The 22348-nt window shown below is 53.2% G+C and overlaps 2 protein-coding genes across 2 annotated transcripts; one reads left to right on the top strand and one right to left on the bottom strand.

Annotated features, from left to right (window-relative positions):
- Positions 1-9276: 9276 nt before the first annotated feature.
- HER10_EVM0003897 (phosphatidylinositol-specific phospholipase C) lies at positions 9277-13963 on the bottom strand. The gene is made up of 5 exons (XM_035473559.1): positions 13366-13963; positions 12553-13203; positions 11632-12477; positions 10863-11527; positions 9277-10307 (listed from the first exon to the last, which is right to left on the bottom strand). The coding sequence occupies exons 1-5, from the start codon at positions 13375-13377 to the stop codon at positions 10136-10138; spliced, it is 2346 nt and encodes a 781-aa protein (XP_035332444.1). The 5' UTR covers positions 13378-13963; the 3' UTR covers positions 9277-10135.
- A 2007-nt stretch (positions 13964-15970) lies between these two features.
- HER10_EVM0007705 (uncharacterized protein) lies at positions 15971-16350 on the top strand (the record flags this gene model as incomplete). The annotated part of the gene is made up of 2 exons (XM_035477251.1): positions 15971-16059; positions 16149-16350. 2 exons carry the CDS (start codon positions 15971-15973, stop codon positions 16348-16350), a joined length of 291 nt encoding a protein of 96 aa, XP_035332908.1.
- Positions 16351-22348: the final 5998 nt, after the last annotated feature.

Below are 22348 nucleotides of genomic sequence, written 5' to 3'. Positions count from 1 at the left end.
GAAAACCAAGAAGCCCATTCTTTTGCTTGTATTTTCATTCTTTCCTTTGTGGGTATCGTGGACTCGTGGGTAAGACAAGACAGACAGACGCCGAACCAGCTCAAGCCATGAAAGCCATGAGGTGCCCTCTCCGAGTCTCCAAACGGGGGACACGGCTCGGCTGGCGGCGGCTCCTCTGGGGGCCTGGGCTGAGGGATGGACGGAGGTTGTTGGTTGATTGGTTTTTGTTCTCTTGTTTTGTTTTACCGTGGTTTTTTCTTCGTTTTTTTATATCCCCGAATCCTCCTTGTTTGGAATTAGATACCATCATACCAGGGCATCACCACACACGGGAAGAAGTGTTGGAAAGAAAAAGTGAAGGCAGAAGCGCTAGCTGCTTACCTAGGTAGTACTCATTATTCTCTACCACACACACCTCTCTCTCTCTCTCTTTCCCTCGTTCTCTTTCCCTCGTTCTCTTTCCCTCGTTCTCTTTCCCTCTCTCTCTTTTTTTTTTCTTAAACCATGTAAATCCGGATGCTCCCCCCCTTCTCCCCAATCCCAATCCCCCCATGCCCATGCGGCCATGCCCCCCCGGGGTTGCTCATTGGCCCCTGGCGGGCAGTCGATCGCGAGGCTAGTGCAGGCAGGGGTATATTCGAACAGGGAGCGAGCAGAAGAATAACCCAGATGAGTGGATGTTCCAGAGCTCTGTTCGATCTGCCCCGGGATTCCGCGCCGGGGAATTCCTTTCTCTGTGACTGTGTGACTTTGCAGCAAAGAAAAGAGAGGGGGAAGTTCATTGCTGTTGTATGTAGTGTAAGTACTGCGTAGTCATTGAAGTATGGCAAGGTTAAGGTATCTTTCGCGAAAGAATCCCCCCCTGGTACGCACCCCCTCCCCTCCCCATATCTAGGTATTCTCTCTCTGTTTACTCCGTACCTCTCCCAGTAACGCACGTATGAGCGGAGAAAGAAAAGACTTTGGGAAACTCTGTAATAGTGTATCCGTATTACACTTCATACAATGACCCATATTGTCCCATGTTGTCCCATGGAGCAGACCCTCCCCGTGGATTCCTCTACTCTGAACTGCATGTATCCGGTAGCCAACGGAAAAAACCCTGCAGAATTGTCGCAACCACCCCCCTAGAGCCGACGTGGAGGCTCAAACGGCTCTCTGTCCCCCCTCTCTTCCCATGGTTCTTCTTCTTACCCTAGCGCTTCCTTTTTTGGGGTGGTCTAGAGGGGGGGAAGATCGGTTCATAGACTCCACATCGCGGATGGGTATGACGAAACACCAACGAAAGCGAGAACGCAACACTTTTTGGTTGGCACTAAGGTAGCTCGGACAATATTTCAAATTGGCTTTTTTTTTTTTTTTTTCGCCTTTGGCAGAGTAGAGGAAAGCATGGCAAGTGTAGGTAAGGGAGGGGGTGGCGACGGAAAAGGAAGAAAAAAAAGGGCTTGTTAAGTGTCTTTGGGTCCATCGCAAATACTATCGCGTGCCCGTTTGCTTTGGTAAACGCCCCCAACGGGGACTAGGTTACTAGAGTGAGAGAGGGAGGAGGGGGAACGGGATGTGGCTGGAATAAATCAACCACGACGAAAGGGGGCCTCGTAATCCTCTGCAACAAGAGCCATGGAAGTTGTAGTAGCAATGCAGATTGCCAACGAAGGCACAATAAAGTTTGGAGAATGTCTGGATTGCACGTTGTTGGGATAATCTGATGGGCATGGCGAAATGCACGTAATAAGTCCAACCTACCTAGTTTCTGTTTTTAGCGGGTGCGAACTACTGCGTAGAGATGAATAAGGTAATGGAGATCCAATAAGAGACGACATATAGGTAGTTTCTGTTGTTTGCGTGTGTCAGTGAGTGAGTGTGTGTGTGTAAGTAAGCCTGTAAGGCGAAAAAGGCCGAACGGTAGTGTCAAACGTCCACGAGGGAAGATGCTTGCCGGGGAAGGGTTTGTATGGCTACCCGTTCGGAGCACTGACTCCTAAGGACTCCTTTTGATGGGCACGAGGTGATGGCAAGCCCGGGAGGAAGCTATACCGTAAACTCTGTTTGCCCAGGCTTCAGCCTAAAAAAAAGAGGTGACGGCAGAAGTGTGTGTGTTCGTTCATCTCTCCTCCGAGAACGAGGGGGGGCGCGCAAAATGCAAAACGAAAGAGAATTTAGTTGTTGCTTTCCAAGTCCCAACAAAGTCGATTATGTTCCTTTTCTGCAAGCCGGGATATTTGGATTCCTGGGACGGGATTTGTGAGCAGTCGTAAAAACAAATTATGATTAGTATGGATAGCCTGTCGCAGAATAAAAAAAGGATGGCCCAGACATTTACCTACCTACCCTGGAGAGAGGTTCCAAGGTACGGATACTCCGTAGAGACACGCAGAGAGTGTGAGAGAGTTTGGGATAGCAGCAAAGCAATGAACGAATGACAGCGACCCTGGTCCTGTCTTGTTCGGATGACCCTATTGGTTCATCCCGGGGGGCTGAGTGGCGCTCCTCTTCCTCTCGTCTCGGGGGCCCGGGTGGGAGGTCGTGGGAGGGGAGGGGAGGGGTTATCGCGGCTGGTGAAGCTCACCTTACCTTGACTGCATACTCCGTACCTACCGTGATTGTGGCCGGCGGCTGCCCGATTGGTGGCTTGCCCATGGGTTTGTGCGTGCGAGCACACACACATACACACAAGTTACAAGTTACAACCATTCACACCACAACCATGACACCTTTTGCTGCATCCATGGATCTCACTCAACATCTCCGACATCTCCAACATCTCCTCACATATCGCACTTTATTCTTTCCAGTCATGTACGGTCTGCTTCAACTGACACGCACACACACATACACACATATGCCGGGATCTTTTTCTGTTTGACCCAGGCTGCATGCCGATGGATCTTGCAACCGCTGCGGTTGTCGATGTGCTCCATAGATAGAGGTTACCTTAGTTGTGCGACCTCACCACACTCCTGGTGGTCACTCGTCAGGAAGTAGTGGTGATGGTGGAGACGGAAGCCATTGCCCCTGCTTCCCTAGATGCCAGGGCTAAGATGCTACCAGATCCGATACCCACCTTTTTCTTCGCACTTCCACAATGTATCGCTTTGATCGATTGCCTTCCTTTTTGCCTACGAAGTAAGGTACTTCGTACCTACCTTACCCTCCGTCACTCTTGCGCAATTCACCTTCTGACTAATAACTGCCTCCAACTTGTATCTCTTAGTTCCCATATTCTTTTTCGGGGATAGCCCTTGACTCGAGCTGAATCTCGAACCTCAGGTCGACCGTATCTCACCAGTGTCCATACCTTAGCCTACTGCGTCTGAATCTCAGCCCAGCCCATTACCCACCCCCAGGTTCGAATTTCCCAGCCCTGTCTAGCCTTTCCTAATTTCGTTGATCATCATTCATTCCCGTCACATGGTGAAATCTGGACCGTCGTCTAAAAGCGCCTGAGGCCCAACTGCTAGACGCCAGGGCTGAAAGCTCCGATGCAGCGCGCAAGCTCTCTCTCCCGCGAGTCTCGCTCTGGCTCAGCTCAGCTCCTCCCGATATGAGAATCTGCAAAGTATCCGTACACTAATCAAACTAGGAACGTCGTCGTTGAAGCCCCCCCAGTTCCTGCCTAGCCCTGCCCAGAATGCACTCAAGCGGGGCCAACACGTGTGTGTAGCGAAGCGTAAAGGGAGAGACCACAAGAGAACCCAAGGGACCCCCGCGTCAAATCTCCAAGAAAGCACAGGAGGAGCATGGAGGGATTTCTTCTCTGCGCTTCTCACGCTTACGAGGGAAAAGGGGGAAGAAAAGGGAAGGCATACAGATATGCCGAGTCGTTCTCTTGCATGTAGGTACTTACATCCGTCAACCTCGATGGACACATATCTGTACATGAGGTTGAGGAAGAAGGAAAATACGACCTGCCTCTTTCCTGCGTCACAGCATAGAGCTCTTGCCTCCACGTCGCTTCCGTCAAGTATCTTGTATCTCCACTTGCACACTTGCAGTGACCAACTTGGAAGGGAAAGTGTGTACGAGTGTGGGTGTACTGTACGTACCGCGAGCGCGAGGTCCAAACTTCCAAGAATGTAAACCACGATCCGGGGTCGATCATCGACATCAAAACTCTTTTTCTTAGTTTTACCGAGATTTCAAAGCGTGGAATGTGGTTCCTTGCGTCAGCTGCTGCTTCTTTCCTTTACCTTGCGCTCCCTCCCCTTCCCCCCTTCCTCCTAACTCTGATTGCATGCCCTGAGGAAACTGGGCTCGCAAACCGCAGTGGATCCAATTACCTACAGCAAGAGAATGAGATTTCCACCTTAGCAAACATCAGGTCCCCATTTCACCTACAACATTTCCTTCCTTTCAATGTCAGTGATACCAAGGCTTCTTTTGCGTTTAGTTACTTTCCATCCCTTACCTTGCTATCCCTTCATTTCTTCCTAGCTAGAAACGTACGACCATGGGAATGCCCTCTGTGGCCCACCCTCCGAGTTTTCCGCAACGTCCTCCACTGCTGCAAACACCCGGCCGCGGCAACGCTTTGCTCTCTTTTCGCCAAATTTCACTTACTTTTCTATCCTCTTTTTCTGATGGAATAATCCGTCCCATTCTTTCTTTTCCCATGGGACCCAAGGTTCGCGTTTGGTTCAAATCTTACTCAAATGTCTCCACTCGACGCACAAATCCGCTTTCTTCTTTTAGTCCCTGCTCCACGGACTTACGGGCTCCCTTGCCCATAATTGCTTTTCTCTTTTCCCTTCTCCTCATCCCAGGCTCCTTAGCGTCCTGTTCTGCAACAACTCGCCTACGCATCGATCGAAAATGGCCATGGGCTCTCTCGTTGGACTGGGAGGTCAACGGTGTCCTTAACGTTCCTTCCGCACCGTGCCCGCACCTACAAACTACCTACCTAGCTATCGTGAGTAGGGGCAAAGAGCAGCTCGGCTCGACGGAAAGGACGAGAGTCCCCCAGTGGATGTCTGTTGGGAATGTGAACGTCTGGCGCCGTCTCTGCTCATCAAGCGGGAGTCTAATTCCAAGCCAGCGGGATCTCGCTCATCGTTCGCGATATCGCTGCTCCAGTGGATGGACTTACACCTCGAAACGTGGACAATCCTGACACACCCCCTCCAAAGTCGACCACAATACCTACCGGCCTGGCGTTGCTGATCGTTGCACAGCTCACCAACTACTGCAAGAAGCAAGAGCCTAGCCTCATCCCAGCAAGCTGGTTAGGAGGTGGTCGCACCGTGATCGGCCGCGTAGACTTTGACGTTCAGCCGTATCCGCCATCACATCCCGCGATCTACGGTGCGCACACGCTACTTGTCGTTACCGCGGTGTGACGAGGCCGCAATACGAGGCCGCAACAAAAAGTGAATGTGTGATACCACAGCCCGCCGCCCTTGGTCCAAGCGACGCCAACGAGGTTTGACACATGTGCCAAGGTTTGTACATAATGTGACGTCGCAGTGGCCTTTTCTAACGTCTTTGCATCTCACCCCATCACACCAGCCCTGCCGAAAGACACGAGATCATACGTTTTCGGGCCTCCGGCTGTCGTCCCGGCTGTTCTCGCAGACCTGCCGCCGTGTGTTGGAGGCATTGCCACCAAAACCTCCATCAAACGAGGAAGGTGTGTGCAACTACTTGGTGCTTGGGGCAGAGTCGTTGTTGATCGGTGAGAGTATGGTGCCGCGGCTTATCCCGCCCTGGCTCAGGTGTAGCTCAATCCACACCGACCCATTCAATGGCAGGCCATCTTCGAAATGCATGTGGGCAGACTCACCGATAATCATCGAAGGGTCTGGATTCAGAAATCCCGATTCCATCGTCACCGAAATGTGAATCGACAATGTTAGCTGGCGCCGACCCAGGAGCACCATAAGACAATCTCATGTCTCACACATCTTGGTTTCAAATAACCAACAGGCGAATCGACGTGTCAATTGTTCTCGGCGAAATATCATTGTTGTCATTTGTGACCACCACTAGCGGAACACACAACACGCACGCTCTGAGCCTCCTCCCAGTGTCAACGACTGGTCATTACGGAGTAGTCACTACCTCTAGCCGACGTACCAACACACATCTCTCGGCCTTCGTCTAGCAGTCGACGCCTCCAACATTCGACCTGCATACTCTTGCAGACAGCTTTGTGCGTAACACTACGGATATTCAGTGTCAGATCCGGGGGCTATTTGGGAGCCTCAATGCCCACCTCCTGCGTGGGCCTCAAGCATACCAAGAGGCCGATGTGACCTGTCATCTCGTAGACGAGATGCGCGGTCGATCAGTCAGTCTCTCATCGAAAATCGGTCCATGCCCGGCATTGTCCCAGCCTCCGCTTCCAATTTCACGGAGGCGCAATCGAACGGAAGAAAGTGATCTGTCACATTGACTACATCTCCGGCTGCAGACCTTCACTACCCGCCCATTCAAAGACATTTTCTCCGTCACGATCACTATTCAACAATTCCGCGATTTGGTCGCGCTCAAAAATGGTGAAACCATGGGAAAGAGCGGCAATTTTCTTCTTGCAAGGATGTGGCAGCAGTAATTTGCGAAACTTCGAGAGGCTCTGCTGTTGGAAATTTCGACCAGCAAATTGCATTAGATCGGTAGCGTCTAGGTCAAGCACAACTGAGCTGCTCAATCTACCGCCCTTGCTTCGGGAAACTTGGCTGCACCAGTGTTGCCTGTCAAAAGATTCCATTGACTGCTCCAGAGCTGGCACCAAGTACGAGAACAAACAGGTTTTCAGCAATTCTTTCGCGTATTCCACGACTGCACATCACTAACGACGAGTCCCTTGCGGTGAGGGTACTTGCATTACATCTGCAAGCAACCGGAGAGACGTGGTGTTTTGGCAGCCTCCAGCTTTGATAGGCGTATGTCTCATCAAAACGCCAAACGACTGTCGCCAGGATCCTCAACAAGGACTACAACTGTTCCGCCTCCTCGTTTGGCTATTCTGGTTCATGGCCTAATTGATGGCTTGCCGCTCCAAGTCTCGAACTCAAGGTTCCTGACACATGGTAATCACCGCTTTTTGGGCAAGGCTAAGAGGTAATGATTGATGCAAGACTAGGATTCAAGTCTCAAGACAGCCCCATTTGAAGCTCCATCGGATCTACGAGCGATCCCTCCCTCAATCTCCTGATCATCTCCATGGAAAACACCAAAACCTCGGTAACATGCTCCTGGACGACAGGCATACCTAGCTAGTCTTCCAGACTGTCGGAACCGCCCGCAGCAACCCGAACAGTGTACCACATGGCCAGTCACAAAACCGAGAGGCAATGGCGGGTTGTTGCATCTTCATCACTATGAAGTAACCAGAGGCTCGATTCCCAACGGTACTCTTAGATTGAGAGAGATCTCGATGATGCCCCCACCAAACGACTTTCACAACTGACAGAACAACCGCATGTCTCACTTCCCGAACCCTTGCGCTTTGCATACGTACTTTAGGTACCTTGGACACCTTTGCCATGGCCAACTCCTATTATTACTCGAGGGCTAGGCGCTTGGTGATAGCCTTGTTACACCGCCCTAGTTCCCGCAACGCCAGGTAACCACCAATCGCCTGTCTCAATATCAAGCCATAGTACTGTCAACTTTAATTTGGCGACATTTGTACTCGTTGCGGACAGGAAGATGGCCGACTTCCGATGGCTACGAGTTGAATCAACTGGTCCTGGCTTCTGCGTGACGGCTCGAGGGGATGGGCTATTGAGATGCCTACTCAAACCTGCAGCCGAGGCTGCTTATTCCGCGACGAACCCCCTTGGTCGGATCAGTCACACCAGCAAATCTATCCCCGGTGATAACTGACAAGTTGTCTACTGTCGGGCCGCGCCAGATACCATCTAGTCCGGCGCTATGATTGTACATGACGGCCATTGTTCCTTTTTTGTCTTACAGACATGCAAGATGAAATGGCTTCATTGGATAACTTTGGAACAATCTTTCTTATTCTACGTTATGACTTGTCTCACGACCAACGGCCACACTGGGGACCTCGCCTTTTGGCTATACCATCACGCCCGCCACAGCGGGTTGAGACTTCCTGGGGATCGGCGCACTCCCGCTTAGCTTCATCTGTTCTTATCGATGGCTTGCTTCCTTATGCCGAGCCTGCAGCCCACAACTGGTGCCACCGGGTTAGGTATCCAGGCAGGAAGGGTTGCCAATCGTGCATCTTTCGGTGCCAAGCCGCAAGAGCCGGGCAGGGCTGCAGCGTCGTCTGTTGAGCCCTCACCAGGGTTGAGATTGTTGCGGGTGGGGTTCATGAGAGCCCTTCATTCGTCGCAGACAACCAACGCGTGATGGCGGACAGAAGCAGTCTAGAACCTTGCCTTTTACGAGCAGAAAGTCCAGCTGCAGTCAGTCCTCTTGGCACGGGAGCGGTTGGAGTCACAACCAGAGTCGTTACACGGCGGCTCAACGAGGGCCGACTCCCGTCGAAGGAGCGGCAACAGAGCGGCAACAGAGCGGCAGGAGGAGGACATCTTTTTTTTTTTTTTTTGATCCATTGTTGACAGCAGGGAATGGAGTCTACCGATGGCCGGATATGATGCCCCGTCAACTCAGAACTCGTCGCCGTCATCAGCCATTTTTCTTCCTTCCAAGGTTACACAGTGTCGAGAATCATATTATCCAACCTCGATGAGAGAATTCCCTTGGTCCGCGAGTCTATTGTCTTCCTTCCCGGCGTCGTACAACCAAGAAGTACGTCTGCCCAGGTGCGACGTGAGGCAGAAAAGCAGAATCTCGTTCGTGGTCCCACGACATGCTGCCATGGGGGAACCGACAGCTACCCTGATGGTCATGACCCTTGCAGAGAGATAATACGCCAGACAGGGGGAAAAAAAAAGAGGTTGTTATGGCGATACGCCCGACATGTCATTGACGAGATTCATTGTTCGTTCTGCATGTCCCGATACAGGGTCTGGCAGGTATCCGCTTCCCGTCTACATTGCAGTGACAACCCGTCGTATTTGACTGCTACACAGCAATACAGGAGGACATCCTCACAAGTTCGCGTTGGTCAATACTCAAATATGACAGATCTTTCTCGGCGGGCGGCGGTCAAGCTTCAGGATGGCCGGCAACAGGTTGCCCCCCCCAGATCCGGTCACGTTGGACAACAAATGAGACCGTTTAGGGAGGGAGCCGTTGACAGAAGAGACGGGAATGGTCACACGGAAGCGACGACATGTCACGGATTGGGGCTTTAACGGGCCCCCCCCCCCCCCCAAAAAACAGAGTCTACATGTGTAGGTGAGATACCTTGGATTTGTTCATTTCCTCTCCACTACGAACGATACGGTAGGTTTTTGGGTTCCATCCCGCCTCGCGCTTCTCTGCGTCAAGATCGGCGCCCCACAGGTTTGTAGGTTTGTATGTGTGCTGTTCGTCCTTTTGCGCCCTGTCTTGTATCTCATGTGTGTGTGTGTGTGTGTGTGTGTGTCTTATCTCAGTGACCTTGAGACAATCCTTTCCCACCAGCGTATAATCCTGTCTCTTGATCTTCTGACCTCATCAAGAGAGGGGGTTTTCCTTCTCTCACACCACCGCCGCCGCCGCCCGGCCCCAAAATAAGGAAATGACTCTCTCATGACTCTGAAATGACCTGCTTTGTCTCTCCCGCTGGTTTTCCATCCGATTCTCAATTTTTTGCCTCTCGATCAAAACAGGAGAAAAACTCCCCGAGACACACAAAGGGAACCTCTCCGAATATACCGCGTACGGTGTATGCTCAGAAGAAAAGGAAATTATAGAATAAAAGAAAATTGTGGCTTGATAGGGAATAAAAAACCTGAAACTCTAGGTTGTAGCAGGGGGAAAATAGGTATCGCTTGCCTCGAGAAAGGAAAGAAGAAGAAGAAGAAGAAGAATACGAATGAACGCCATGCCAACGCCCAACTAGCCAACTGTGTTATGCAAAAAAAAAGTTATCAGAGCCTCCCATGGAAACCCGCAGAACCAGAGAGAGAAAAAAAAAAAAAGGAACAAAAGGAAAGAAAGGCTTTCCCTGCTAGAATGTCTGCCACATCGCGCGTTACAGCATTTTCGCTTCTGCCCCTAGGCCGGGTACGGTATACGATATCACGGACAGACGGACGGGACGCGCGGGTCTCTACCGCACCACCTTGTCGATCTTTACGAGCAGCTTACCACCTTCAATCGGCCTGTTCTTGGTGTCCATGAGCCTGATGAAGCGATAACCGGGACGTAGACGGTCGAGGCGGATACATGCCCACGAGAGAAGCTCGTCGCCACCGAGGAGTGGATCATCCTCAATCTTGAATCTGCGCGGTTCAAACACAAGTCAGTAAAAAAAACATTCTCATTACTTTTTTTGGCCATGGCTATTCGCAGGATGCAGAGAAGCGGGAGAAAAAAAGAACAACGTTGCGGTGTGCGGCGGCCCGGGCTGTCAACGCAGCGGCCCGCATGGTAGGTGAGTATTGACGGGTCAACGGTTCGTGAACGGGTAGGGGACGGCGACACGGCATGGAAGAGGGACAGCTCGACGACCGACTTCGTTCCACGAGCATACCCGTCTCGTGCCTATGACGAAGAGCGGCGACGGGTCCCGGCATGGCATCCGAGGATGAATCAGGCCATTCCCGGGGGTCGGGGAGCCGTCACGACTTCGGACAACGTTACACCGCCGGAGGTGTTCAGGTCTTGCAGGTCGGGTACGCCGGCGCGCGGGAGGGTAGGCGCGGAGCCGCGCATATCCTTCTCGCCGTCTTCTCGAGTTGTAGGATCAAAAGATCGTCAAGGCCCGTAGGCCCAGACATGCCGCTGCCGGGGGAAGAAAGAGAGCAAAACATGAAGGAGACCGTGACTTTTCTTACCTGAGGAAACTCAACTCCTCCACCACCCTCGAGATCTTGGGGAACTTGAGCCGTGCTCCATTCTCCCACTCGGGGTGGTCAGTCTTTCTCGACCCCGTCTTGAGCTTGAAGTCATCTTCGTCCGCAGCCTTTCCGTTCTGCGCTCCAATCTCGACGTGAAGCTCGCACTTGACAAATGGCCGGAGGTGCTTACCGCGGCTGCTGTCGCTGGCAGAATCGTCGTCGACAAAGATGTGCTGGCCGGCGATGATGGTGACGGTGAGCTCCAGGTCGCCTTGCGGCGCGGCGTCGACCTCTGTCAGCGTGTCCTTGTCAGTGCTGCGGTATCCAACGGGCTTGAGGACCCATCCCAGCTCGTCCGCGAACATGCCCTCGTTGAGCATCATTCCTTCGTCGAGATATTGCCAGTTCAGAGCAACCATTTGCACGCCCTTGCGCCAGAAGAGACTGGGGTCCGGGTTGGAGCTGTCGACACGCGAGCCGTTGGGGAATGCTCGCATGAAGAAGTTTTTGTTGTGCGTGAACATCTCGCGGGCCTTGGTCGTGTGCAGTTCCAGGATCCTGTTCTCACTTATCGAAAAGATGTGACTCGGCTTCTTAGCCGCCGGTGTTTCAAAGCTCTTGAAGTGCTCGCTGTGAGTGTAGATAGCCAGACTGCTGAGTGCCTGTTCTCACTTATCGAAAAGATGTGACTCGGCTTCTTAGCCGCCGGTGTTTCAAAGCTCTTGAAGTGCTCGCTGTGAGTGTAGATAGCCAGACTGCTGAGTGCCTGGCAAATTGCCACCTTTGTGCTCTTGGCCGGCTCGTTTCCACTATGGACCTTGGCCGGGGCATCAAACTTGGGTGTCATGGGTGGTTTCGGTGTCTCTTGCTTAGGTGCCTCCCTGTTGCGTTCATCGTCGGAACCCGAAGCGTCCTCGTCGTTGGCAAACACTTGAGAGAGGGCTGTCGTGCTGGGAGGCACCTCAATCTTATTAGGCGCCTTCTTGACCTTGACCAGGATCTTGCGCTTGAGCTCCTCGAGCTTGGGGAGGCGGAACCGGGGATCAATGCCCTCCCACGACTTGTCAATCAACATGCCTTCCCACTCCTCCTTCATGATCCTGACCATGACCTCCTGCTGCTCCTTGTCGGCATGGACCTCAAGACTAACAATCAGGGGTAATTCGTTCGTCTCGAAGGCGGACTCGCGAACGGCCTTGCAGACCTCTCTGAAGCCACAGGGAGTTGTCAAAGTCCAGCCATGAGTGACAATGGGCTCATCCTTGGGATACGGCAGGCGATTCTTCATAGAGGGAGTCGGCGATGAGGGCCGTAGGGTTTTGCCGAGAGAGTCGGTGGACTCGCTCGGTCCCAGGAGAGTGGCACTATCGCGAGGATTCAGAGATTTGCTGGCAGTGCTGGTGTTTCTGTTATGGCCATTGCCGTTCGTGCTGCGTTCGATCAGGAGATCTTCCACCGTCTCCTTGACGCTCGCAGCCACGTTGGGAAGGGAGGAGCCAGACAGATTCCTCGAGTGATCAGGTTTGGGAGAGCGGCTGCCCTCTTGGGTGGTGATGGGTGTGTCTCCGTTCCAGATATCAATTTCGATACACCGACATCCACGGCGAAGGACCTGCAGTTCACATGTTAGAAGTTATGTCTCTTTGCTGGGCGAATGCTGGGCGAATGTGAGCTCAGAAAAACATACAGTTTTGTAAGCCTCGGGTGAGCTCCTGGAGGCAAGCTGGTTGCCCTCCAAGTATGTGTTGTGGCTGCTGCTGATGAAGTAGTTCGTAATGGGCCGGCTCAAGTCCTTGTCCCCCTCCTTTATTGGGCGGGTGGCATCCCAGCCGTAGTTTCTCCACCACAATTCGAGGAACTCGCCATAGTTGTATCGTTGCTGACCCTCAGGCAATACAGCCTCGACATCAGTCTCGCCCTGGGTATTCTCGAGGAATACGAGTAGTTGGTCGCGGGTCACAAAAGGTTCGCGGGATAGTGAAGAGCGGCGGGAGCGTAGGTCGTTGAATATCTTCTCGAAACGTTCGCGAATGGCCTGGCTGAGCAGGATCTCATCGGGGCTGGGCGAAACTACTGCCTCCTTGGGGTCCGATGCGGCCGATGACGAGGACGAAGGGTCGGTAGCGCCGTCGACGTTTGTGATATTGATGAGGGGCATCGGCCGGGGAGCGGGCTGGAAGTGGAAGCCGTCTCGTGTAGGTGCCAGGATCGTGGTGAGGCCAACCATCTTCTTGAGGGTATTGGCGGAGGTCTTGTTGGAGGAGGACCATAGCGGCATCGTGAGGGTTCGTTTCTTTTGTGTCTTTTCGTTGCTCGGGGCGGTCTTGCGGCGCCAGAACTGTCAAGATGTGTGAGTCTTTGTGCGATGATTGACCACGAGCTCGAGGCCAGTGTCAAAAGGCTTTGAGAAAGTGCAGGAAAGGCATCATATGCGGGCGTTGCCAATGCCGGAGCCTTGCATTGAGCGCACAACCCCTACGGGATATGGTGAGAGACGTACAGAGAGACACATGGCGGGCGAGCTGCAGCGGCTTGATAGCCTGCCTCCGGGTCAAGTCCTCTTTCTCTATGTGTGTGTGTTGGTTGACCGAATCGATCGTGCGTACGGCTGACGGATTGTCGTCGCGGGAGGGGGTAATTCTTTGCTCAGTCAAGCCTACTCTGGTTCTAGGGGTCAGAGGGGTACGGCTTCGGAGAGCGTATGGATATGATCATTAGCCCATTGGAGGGACAGGATAACAAATGGTTACGGAGACGAAGGAACGGAGTTGTAAGAATACGGGTTGTCGTTGAACGAGAGTTTAGGATTATTTTCGAGGGATTCGAGGAAATTCGAGGAACGAAGGCATTCGAGAGACAGTAAAAGGGTAATTTCAACGAGAGTAGGAAGCGTGGATATGCATGTCAGCATAGCTGAGAACATGGGTGGGCAGGGAAGTACCTACCTTACTGTGGTGTAAAGTGTGATCCAGCGTGATGGGGTTCCCGTTCCGTAGCACTTGGAGCCCTTTGGAGAGCACTTGCAGGGCACTTGGAGGGGGACAGCCTCGTCTGATGGGTGTGCTGAACGATACAAGTAGCCAATGGGAAGGGGCCAGCACTGCCCCCGATGGTTTGGATCCCTGCTGTAGGTGGTCCCGAGGGCCCTGTCGAAGGTGCCCTCTAGCGTGGTGTTCCTTACCTCTACTGCCTGTTGAGATGGAAACTGGAGTGAGACTCTTCTCAGTCTCTGCCAGAATTAATTGAGACATTGAGGGACGGCCTCCTCGGGATCCACGTCCTTGGTTCTCGAGCTGGCCTCTGCATCTCGACTTGTTTCGTTTTGTTGTTGATCACGTCGGAGCCCGCGTCTCTTCCCCATTCTCCCTCGACTTAGAAATGTCGGCCATTGGACGAGAGTGACGCGTACCGCATAGTTTCTGTCATGACTGTCTGTTTTGAGTACCTGATATGCATGATGATTGTCAGACTAGAGAGTGCCAGGCCTAAGGCACATTTCCCGACGCTCATGATCTTCTTCGAATACTGAAAAAACTAAGTGGTGATGCCTTGTTTTCAGAGGGGCGGAGTCTGCGCGTATGTGTGTGACTCTCTCTGGTCTTCTCCCTGCATCGCGAAGCGGAGCGTCACACTGAATCCATCTGCAGATGGCTAGTCTTGGCCCCCAATCGCAGTCTGCCCTGTCTGTCTTACGGGGTGCCTCTTTCGGAACCATTGGACGTGAGCCTCGATTTATCACTGACAGATTGGTGTCGCTTCGTAGGGCACACTGGGAGGCTCAATGCCCGACGTACTTTGGCTACTACATAGAAGAGCGCTCAGCCCATTTTCGCCTGCCACAAGATGCAGACTGCAGCAGCACCTTAGCATACAACTCACCATGCGTCGTTTGCTGTGCTGCGCTGTGCTTCCATCGCTGTGCTGTCCTCGCGAGATCGAAGCATTTCATGCTATACCTACTGTCACCGGTCCCGGCAAAACGGCAGTACGGCTGATGCTTCGAGACAATTGTCGCCTGCTAGCCAGCCTTGCCCCTATTCAATATTGACGTCTCGCAGTCCCCCGTTCGCGATGCGCTAAACATAGCATCCGTACGGATACAGCGGGTGGAAACCATCAGTGTACGGATAGGCCCTAGGCAAGCTAGGGTATTTCGTACGGATACCTTATGTCGTAACTAGTGGAGGCGTTGCCGCTTCGTATGGAGGGAGGGATGATCCCCCTACAAAGTGATATCATGACCATGCTAAGGTCGAGGGAATAGCTCGCTAGGCAGCCATTAAACACGGCGACACGCCAGAAAATGTGGAAAGAGCTGAATGAGAGTGACACAGTATGTGACAGAGTCTCCAGGGCTCAGAAGTCTGGAAACCCAAGCATTCTCAAGTGGTCTCCACTTGGCCTGACAGAGCCTTGGGGCGGTTTTCTTCCGTCGAGCCGTTGTCTATGTTCCACTTCAGTGCATAGGTCCAGCCTCGGAGGGGCGTCAAGTCTGTCACCCGCACGCCAAGGATTGAGGGAGCGTGGTGGCATGGCGGGGCCTGTGCCGGTGCTCCGAGTTTGTCTGCTTGCTGTTGCTGCTGCTGGCCACCAAGCCACGCATTTCCCACCGGCGCCTATGCATCTCTTTTGCTCGGCTGCCGCCGCTGCGCCTCCCGGAAACCACCGTCATTTCAATCGCCACACGGCATCGGGGCACTCGGGGCATAAGTGGGGGACGGGCACCCAAAAGTCGGCTTCCCCCACACTGCAGCCGACTCTCGAGACCTGAGTACGCGGACCACCACCCTCCCCTCTGGGCACCCGACCCGGCGTTTCTAAACATCGACTCCCGTACTGAACTATCTCAATGAGGCTCCTCTCAACTCGAATCAGCTCAGTCTTCAAAGGAGAACATACCTGTCAGCTGCGGAATCGCCGACGAACAGCTCTCGGACCCGGTCGACTGCACAGAGCTCGACATCTGATCTTCTCTGACGTAATCGCAAGCTTTCTTCAGTCTGCCTCCGTCGCCGTCGCCGCCACGCCACGAGCGAACTTCTCGACTTTGCCTTGCGCACATTTACCCCTCAGCTTCAAGCCAGCAATCGCCCAGTATTGCAGCCATGCCTTCTAAGCCCAATTCCCAGCGTGATAGCGAGTCCGAGGTTAGATCTTGGGGGTTTCCTCATGTCTTCACTTGGACCGACGGACCGTACGTGATGCCCACTGCCTTTTTGCCTTTCCTTCTGGCCTGCCCCCAAGCGAAAGCCAAGTATGCACGAACTGACGATCAAAGCTCAGAAACGCGCACTACTCCCCGCATTCGCATCGTGGTCTGACGACCCATCTGATCCTGCGTGGGAACCTTACCATTACTTATCCCAAGGACAAGAACCCCGACAAGGTTACTTATGGCGTCGGCGATCGTATCGACGTGGACGCCGGCCGCGTGCATGAAGTATGGATTGGCGATGAGGGTTGTACCTATGTCATTGGGGAATGAGGCGGAAGTCTTTGGTGACCGTGTCTTGCTTCTGCAATGTTGCTAGATCACGGCTGTTCTGCGAATTCAACGTGGTGCGTTAAAGTCAAGCACGACAAGCTCTTCCCTGGCATGCAGAGTCTGAGCAGGCTCATATCCCTCTCCCATTCTCTATTATTGGAGGGAAAGAGATATGGGCCGAAGAGGCCGTTAACCTGTGGTGGGATAGATGGAGCTTCCCGCCAAAGTCCAGATACCTGGTATCGACATCAAACGTGAAATTGTCCGATTTGACTTTGAAAACCCCCTCAGGTGAGATTCATGCCCGACTTGGACCTCCGAACACCCGGTCAGAGCTTTGGTCCCCTTATTTGACGGTCTGGTGCCCTATGAGACACCTTCACACATGTTCTCTCTGGTAATGAAGCAGCCAGGCGCCCTTGGCGTAATAGATCTCGACTATATCTGCGATGGTCAGCCTTCGTTGTCCAACAGTTAAGTCTGGAAGAAAATGGATCCTCAAGCGTATACAATGCGCTCCCCAGCCGATTTGCCCAAACCCCATCGAACAGGATCAGAAGACCAACTCCGTGAAAGCGCCAACCTCAACCCGCAGTGGAACTAGTGCTTGTGTTTTGGACCAGGGCAGAATAATAGAATTTGTCCTCTCGCCGTGAGGGAAACGACTTTGAAACATGGAGAAATCCTTTGCCCGTGCACCAGGGCCTTGAGGACCGCCCCGACTCGTTCAGGAGCATGGCGATCAAAACGTTCCGGAAGGCCATGGAACCTGCCCAACCACCTTGGCCACGAGGCAGCTTCGTCTGTTCAATGCAACAGCTGACTCGAGTTTTGGGTAGGTATACCTGCATGCTTGTAAAAAATGGTGCATACTGTCGAGCTTCAGTATCGGCGTCCTCAATGTGTCCTCCGAAAGAGGCCATGGTTTCTGAAGCAAGATACGTGACCAGGAGGCTAGGCAACAATGCTATCGATTACACGCCGCTTGAGAAAACTTGGCTGGGGTCGACGGAAGCGTGCTTGTTCTCTGCTAGATCTCCCGCTTCACTGATGGATGACAAGCTCAAACCAATCGAGGCTATCTCGTAGAGTCTGTTCCCGCTTGGATAGTAGGCGAGCGATCAAAGCTCTGTAGCCCAGCAGTCCGCATCTTCAGGCTGTCTGTGAGCGCTTGGACGCCCGAATTTCGTCCGTCTACCTTCATCTCATGGCCTTCTTCCCGGCGGTTGGCAGCAGTATTTGCGACAGCAACTGTCTGGCTCCAGGCATGGGTTTGGACGATGGCTCCTAGTCCTAGAGGCCCCAGAGAAGCTTCGAATCATTACCGACCTCCTGCAAGGCTTGACTCGAGACCAGACGACCGTGGTTTAGTAGTCTGCGAGATGTTGCTCGACTTCGCTCACTCGCTGGCGGAAGGGGGGAAAACCATGGAAAGGTCCAATCCTTTGATCATGTCTGGGTTGTGAAGGAGTGCGTGCGATGAGTCGCGTACTCTGTGACGTGGACCACGCTTGTGCAAGTTTCGCATGAGGTTGAGTTTGGTCATATAGCCATGTTTTCTTTCTTCCCGAGTAGCGACATATGTCGTGCGCAGGTCAATTTTGAGGTGCCTACGTTGTAATTCAATCTCTTGAAGGGGATAGAGAGGCGCGGGGAACAATCTCGCCCAAACAGCGACGGCTCGCGGCGCGGGCATTTTTCAGGTTGCATGATCATCGGGCCTTATTTTATGGAGCTTGCCGTGCCGACATCTGCAGTCTGCTCCGAAGCTGCTCCGAAGAGGAACATACCCCGTCGGTGCTGCTTGATCATCATAGTGGCTCCGACTCCTTGTGATTCGACAGGTAACAATCGGGTGTTTGAAGAAACTGCATTAGCTGGGTCCAACGGGGAGGAGTCCCACGCGTGAGCGGGCAGTATCAGACGGTGAATGGCATTTGATCATGTACACCGTAGAGTTCGTTCACACAAGAACTCATTCTTACATAACATCCTCCACCAGCGGGCAAAATAGACAGTCCATAGACAAGGATGGCGCAGATAAACGTCGTCGGGAAGAATCCGTAGTCCAATCTAGAAGTCTCAGTGGTGCTGCGGGCAGGTGGGGTTCGGGTCGATAGCAGACGTGATAAGTTTGAACGGCGGAAACACCGCCCATCGCTTAAGCCAGGTGAGCTGGCGAGGTAGTCGATACTTCGCTGGTGGGCATCGATCGCTCCCACGCGAACTGGTATGGTCCTTGGACTGTGAGAGATCCTAGGGAACACCCGTCTGCTGCGTCGGCCGAACGAGAAAGAATTGGTGGCGTGTCTCGGGGAGTATGTGCTGTTAACGTTTGGTACCAAATCCAGAGCGAGTCGAGCGGCACAATTACCGGTCGACGCTGGTACGGACGATGGATTGCGAGCGGGGGAGTTGCAGTGCATAGCAGCAACGTGTGTCTCGTTTCCTTCCATGTCCGAGGCTGGTACGGATACTCCTGGCTAGGCAAGGCCAGGCATGCTAGGATACAATTACGGCGCCTAGATGGAAAGAAATGCGCGCACTTTTGGCGATTACAACCGTGCAACGCCACTAGTATTTTGTCCGCAAAGACGTGACCCGTCACCCTTGCTGTCAACCCGGCCATTCGGAAAATAGGTGATGGGAGCATTCGTACTCCGTACTCTTGTGCAGCCATTGCAGAACGAGAATGACCAATCTCGATCATGACCGTTGCCCGTGTCAGCTAGCGGGCCACTTCGCAATTCAGCGTGGGCAGCCGAGCCCGAAAACAGGGCATCTGTGTCTACATGACGTTCCCAACACGTGGTTTACAAAATGGGCCGGAGCATCCTTCGTTGACCATCTCCGTTTGGTGTGGAGGACCGGTACCACTGGAAACCGGCGAGGCATATTGCAGCTTCGGAAAATGAGCTGTGTATGATGAAAGATTGATGAGTCGTCTTTTCTCTTTTGTCTCTCGGTCTTTGGTGCTCTAAATGAGGAAGCAGCCGGAGTAGGAAGGGCAATTTCGCAGGCCCCTGAACCTTGTTTGTCAGGGCGACAGAGCTAATTCAAAGTGGGGGAGATTGCCCGCCCTTGGTGTCTGGTGAGGCTATCTTGGGCGGGGAGCAGATTCTCCATACCAGAGCATTCGTCTCGCGGGCCGTATCGCAGGACGGCTGATGATGTATCTTGTGTCGGTGTCTTGGGAGTTGCCGGAAATGAAAGACAAAGTGCGAATGTCTCGGTCATCTGAGCAGAACAGCAGGATAATGGCGTGCCAAATAGAGTGCTTCGATGCAGGAAACGAATACGCTGCTTGACCCTCGTCTGAATGTCGACACCTAATTCCTCAAGTTTTGAGTGCTATCGCAACAAGCGACACTAGAGCGAGAGTGACGACTCTGACGAGCCGGTTTCGGGGAGTGGGTGGTCTCAGATAGCGTTGTCCGACGTTGAAAGAGTGGCTGTTGGCAGCCGATGATCGACGACGGGCATCCCTTCGCATGCACGAACTGCATCGGGGATGTTGGGGACTGGTGCTGGCCTGACCAAGCATGTTGCCTGAGTTGCGGGCAAGCCGGGGATCATTGATGAGGATATGCTGGTCTTTGCAAACTTCCGATTGACCCATCAAGTCAAGTGGCACAATCTGAAACGGGCACACTTTCTGAGAAGATCTGAGCCTCAGACGAGGGATATGGCACACCGCACGACGGAAAGGTGACGGATGCTGCCACATTACTGCTTACACTAGTGCTGCGTAAGGAATTCGTCAAGGTTGGTTTGGGCTCGATTGTGGTTGAGAGGGAGATGCATGCCGCGCAACAGAGACAACCCGGACTGCGGCCGAGATGGGACAAGCAGAGATGAACGCTTGACTTGTCGTGCTGGTCCACGGGCACGCAAAGGTCGTCAAGAGGAGCGAGTAGGTATCCGTAGCAGCGACTGTGTCTTCCTTCCGGTCTCTGCCTCTCCATGGGAGAGGGGAAACATCCTTGTTGGCACCTGGCCATTGTAAGAGGTTGGCGTCGCAACCCCGTACCCCGTACGAAAACGAGGCCACGGAGAGATGGCAAGTGACCGGACCAGCCAACGCAAGATCTGGTATTGGTATGCTGGATCAAGGCAGAGAGACAGTGATGTCCCGATTCAGGCGGTTCTCATGTAATGTGATGATGAAGGACGGAACTTGGAAGCGAGTCGGCATCGGAGGAATAGCTGAGGTGCCTCACTGAAATACGATGGATGCAATGGATTAAGGTAGGCTGGGCATCATGTTTGGCCTTGGAAGGAGATCGAGAGGGCATGAGGTGCCTGCCTGTCTGGACAAGCGAACCAGAATCAACAGCAATCTGGGCGAGGCAGGAACTCGATGGCAAGGTACGCAAGGAAGGAGGAGTAGGAGGTTGAGGTTACGTTCAGAAGCACCTGCCTCAGCAACGTGGACATAGCACGCCGCACGACACACGAAGCGCCGGCAAGAGGAAGGCGGCACGCACAAAACCAGGAGCAGGAAGGAGCAGTAACAAGATAGGTACCTCACGAGGGAGGCAGGAGCGTCGCAACGTGGTGGCTTGATCTAGAATCTGCGAATGTGCCCATGTAAGCGGGGGAAAGAGCTCTTCTCCGCATTCACTTACCAACCTTTTCGACCATCTTGTTTTATTGCTCCATGTCCGTACTTTGCTCTACTTGTTCAGATGCGGCTTCCTCATGGGAACATTGACCGAAAGTCGAAAAGACAAATCCCAGAATGGCGGCATGGCTGCAGGGCCACCCAGTATGGCGGAGGTACATATCCGGCACTTGGGCCTTGTTTTGCGCCCTCTTCAAGTAACAAGGCCCATCTAGAACACCAGCCGGCATATACCTCAGCTCAGATAACGACGCAGATGGCCTAGCTCGCGCCTTCACAGCTTGCCTACTGGACAAGATTAGGACACGGCCACGAGAGATCACGACCTATATTGATGCCGGCTGGACCGCCACTACGTGACAAGACGTCCTTCCGGGTCCCTAGCGGACGGGAATCCACGAGAGACAGCTTTGGAGCCTGAGCGATTGGCTTCCCGCTAAAACAAGTTCAAGACGCCGTTCAGAGCGAGTCTGACGCCCCCAAATTCCCCCATCCAAGCGGATCAAGACCTTGAGATTGGGACTCTGAGGGAAAGAGAACCTTGGACCTCATGGCGTGCGAAGCGGGCAAGCGGGGTCGACCCGGTTCTGGGATCCCGAGCTGCTTGACGACGCCAAAGACGGGCAAGTGCAAGCCACCATGCATTTCAAGTGCTAGTTTCCTGCCTTCCATCGTCTCAAACGTACAGCTCATCAGCAACCACCAAGCTAAGCTGAACTGAAATGATGATGACGACCAAGAGATGCCAACTCCGAAGAATCAGGGTCTCTGCAGCAATGGCTAAAGCTTACGGTGCAAACTACCTTACATCACCTCCATTCTAGAGCTTTATTGACGACAACCTTGACGGCTTTGGGTACGGAGTACACCACGGATATACGGATAGTCATCGGTGAACCAAGACAGAACCCCGATCCAGGCGTCACGTCGTCGATTAAACTCCAATCAACTTTGCCGGATGCATCGTCCACTGGCGTCCGAGCCACAAGTGCCACACTCCCTCTTGCCGTGTTGGTTCTCCGTTTCTCTCTCTCTCTTCCTCTCTCCTGTCGTCCTCTCTCGGTTCACTTACACTGACACTCCCTCCAGCTGAGCTTTTGCTTCTTGAGTTACCTACCCGCCCTAGCGCATCAAAGACATGGAATGACGCCTTGCCAGTCCCCTCGCATCATTCTCACCTCATATCCCGTCTGCACTCTGCCCGTCTGCCCGTCCGCCTGCTATGTACATCTCGGACGCTCCTAATCTAACCCCACCCTGGCTTCGCTTGGTCAACCCGATTGTATCGGATCATTTCAGTAGACCATTATTGCAGCTTTTGTCCGGAGCGGAGGGGCTAGAGAGGGGCAATGAGTGTCCGTAATCCGTAGGTAT

This window comes from Colletotrichum scovillei (genome assembly GCF_011075155.1).
Source record: "Colletotrichum scovillei strain TJNH1 chromosome Unknown Contig00006, whole genome shotgun sequence".
Lineage (NCBI taxonomy): Eukaryota > Fungi > Ascomycota > Sordariomycetes > Glomerellales > Glomerellaceae > Colletotrichum > Colletotrichum scovillei.
Note: the sequence above shows the minus strand (reverse complement) of the source record. Positions and strands in the feature narration are given on the sequence as shown.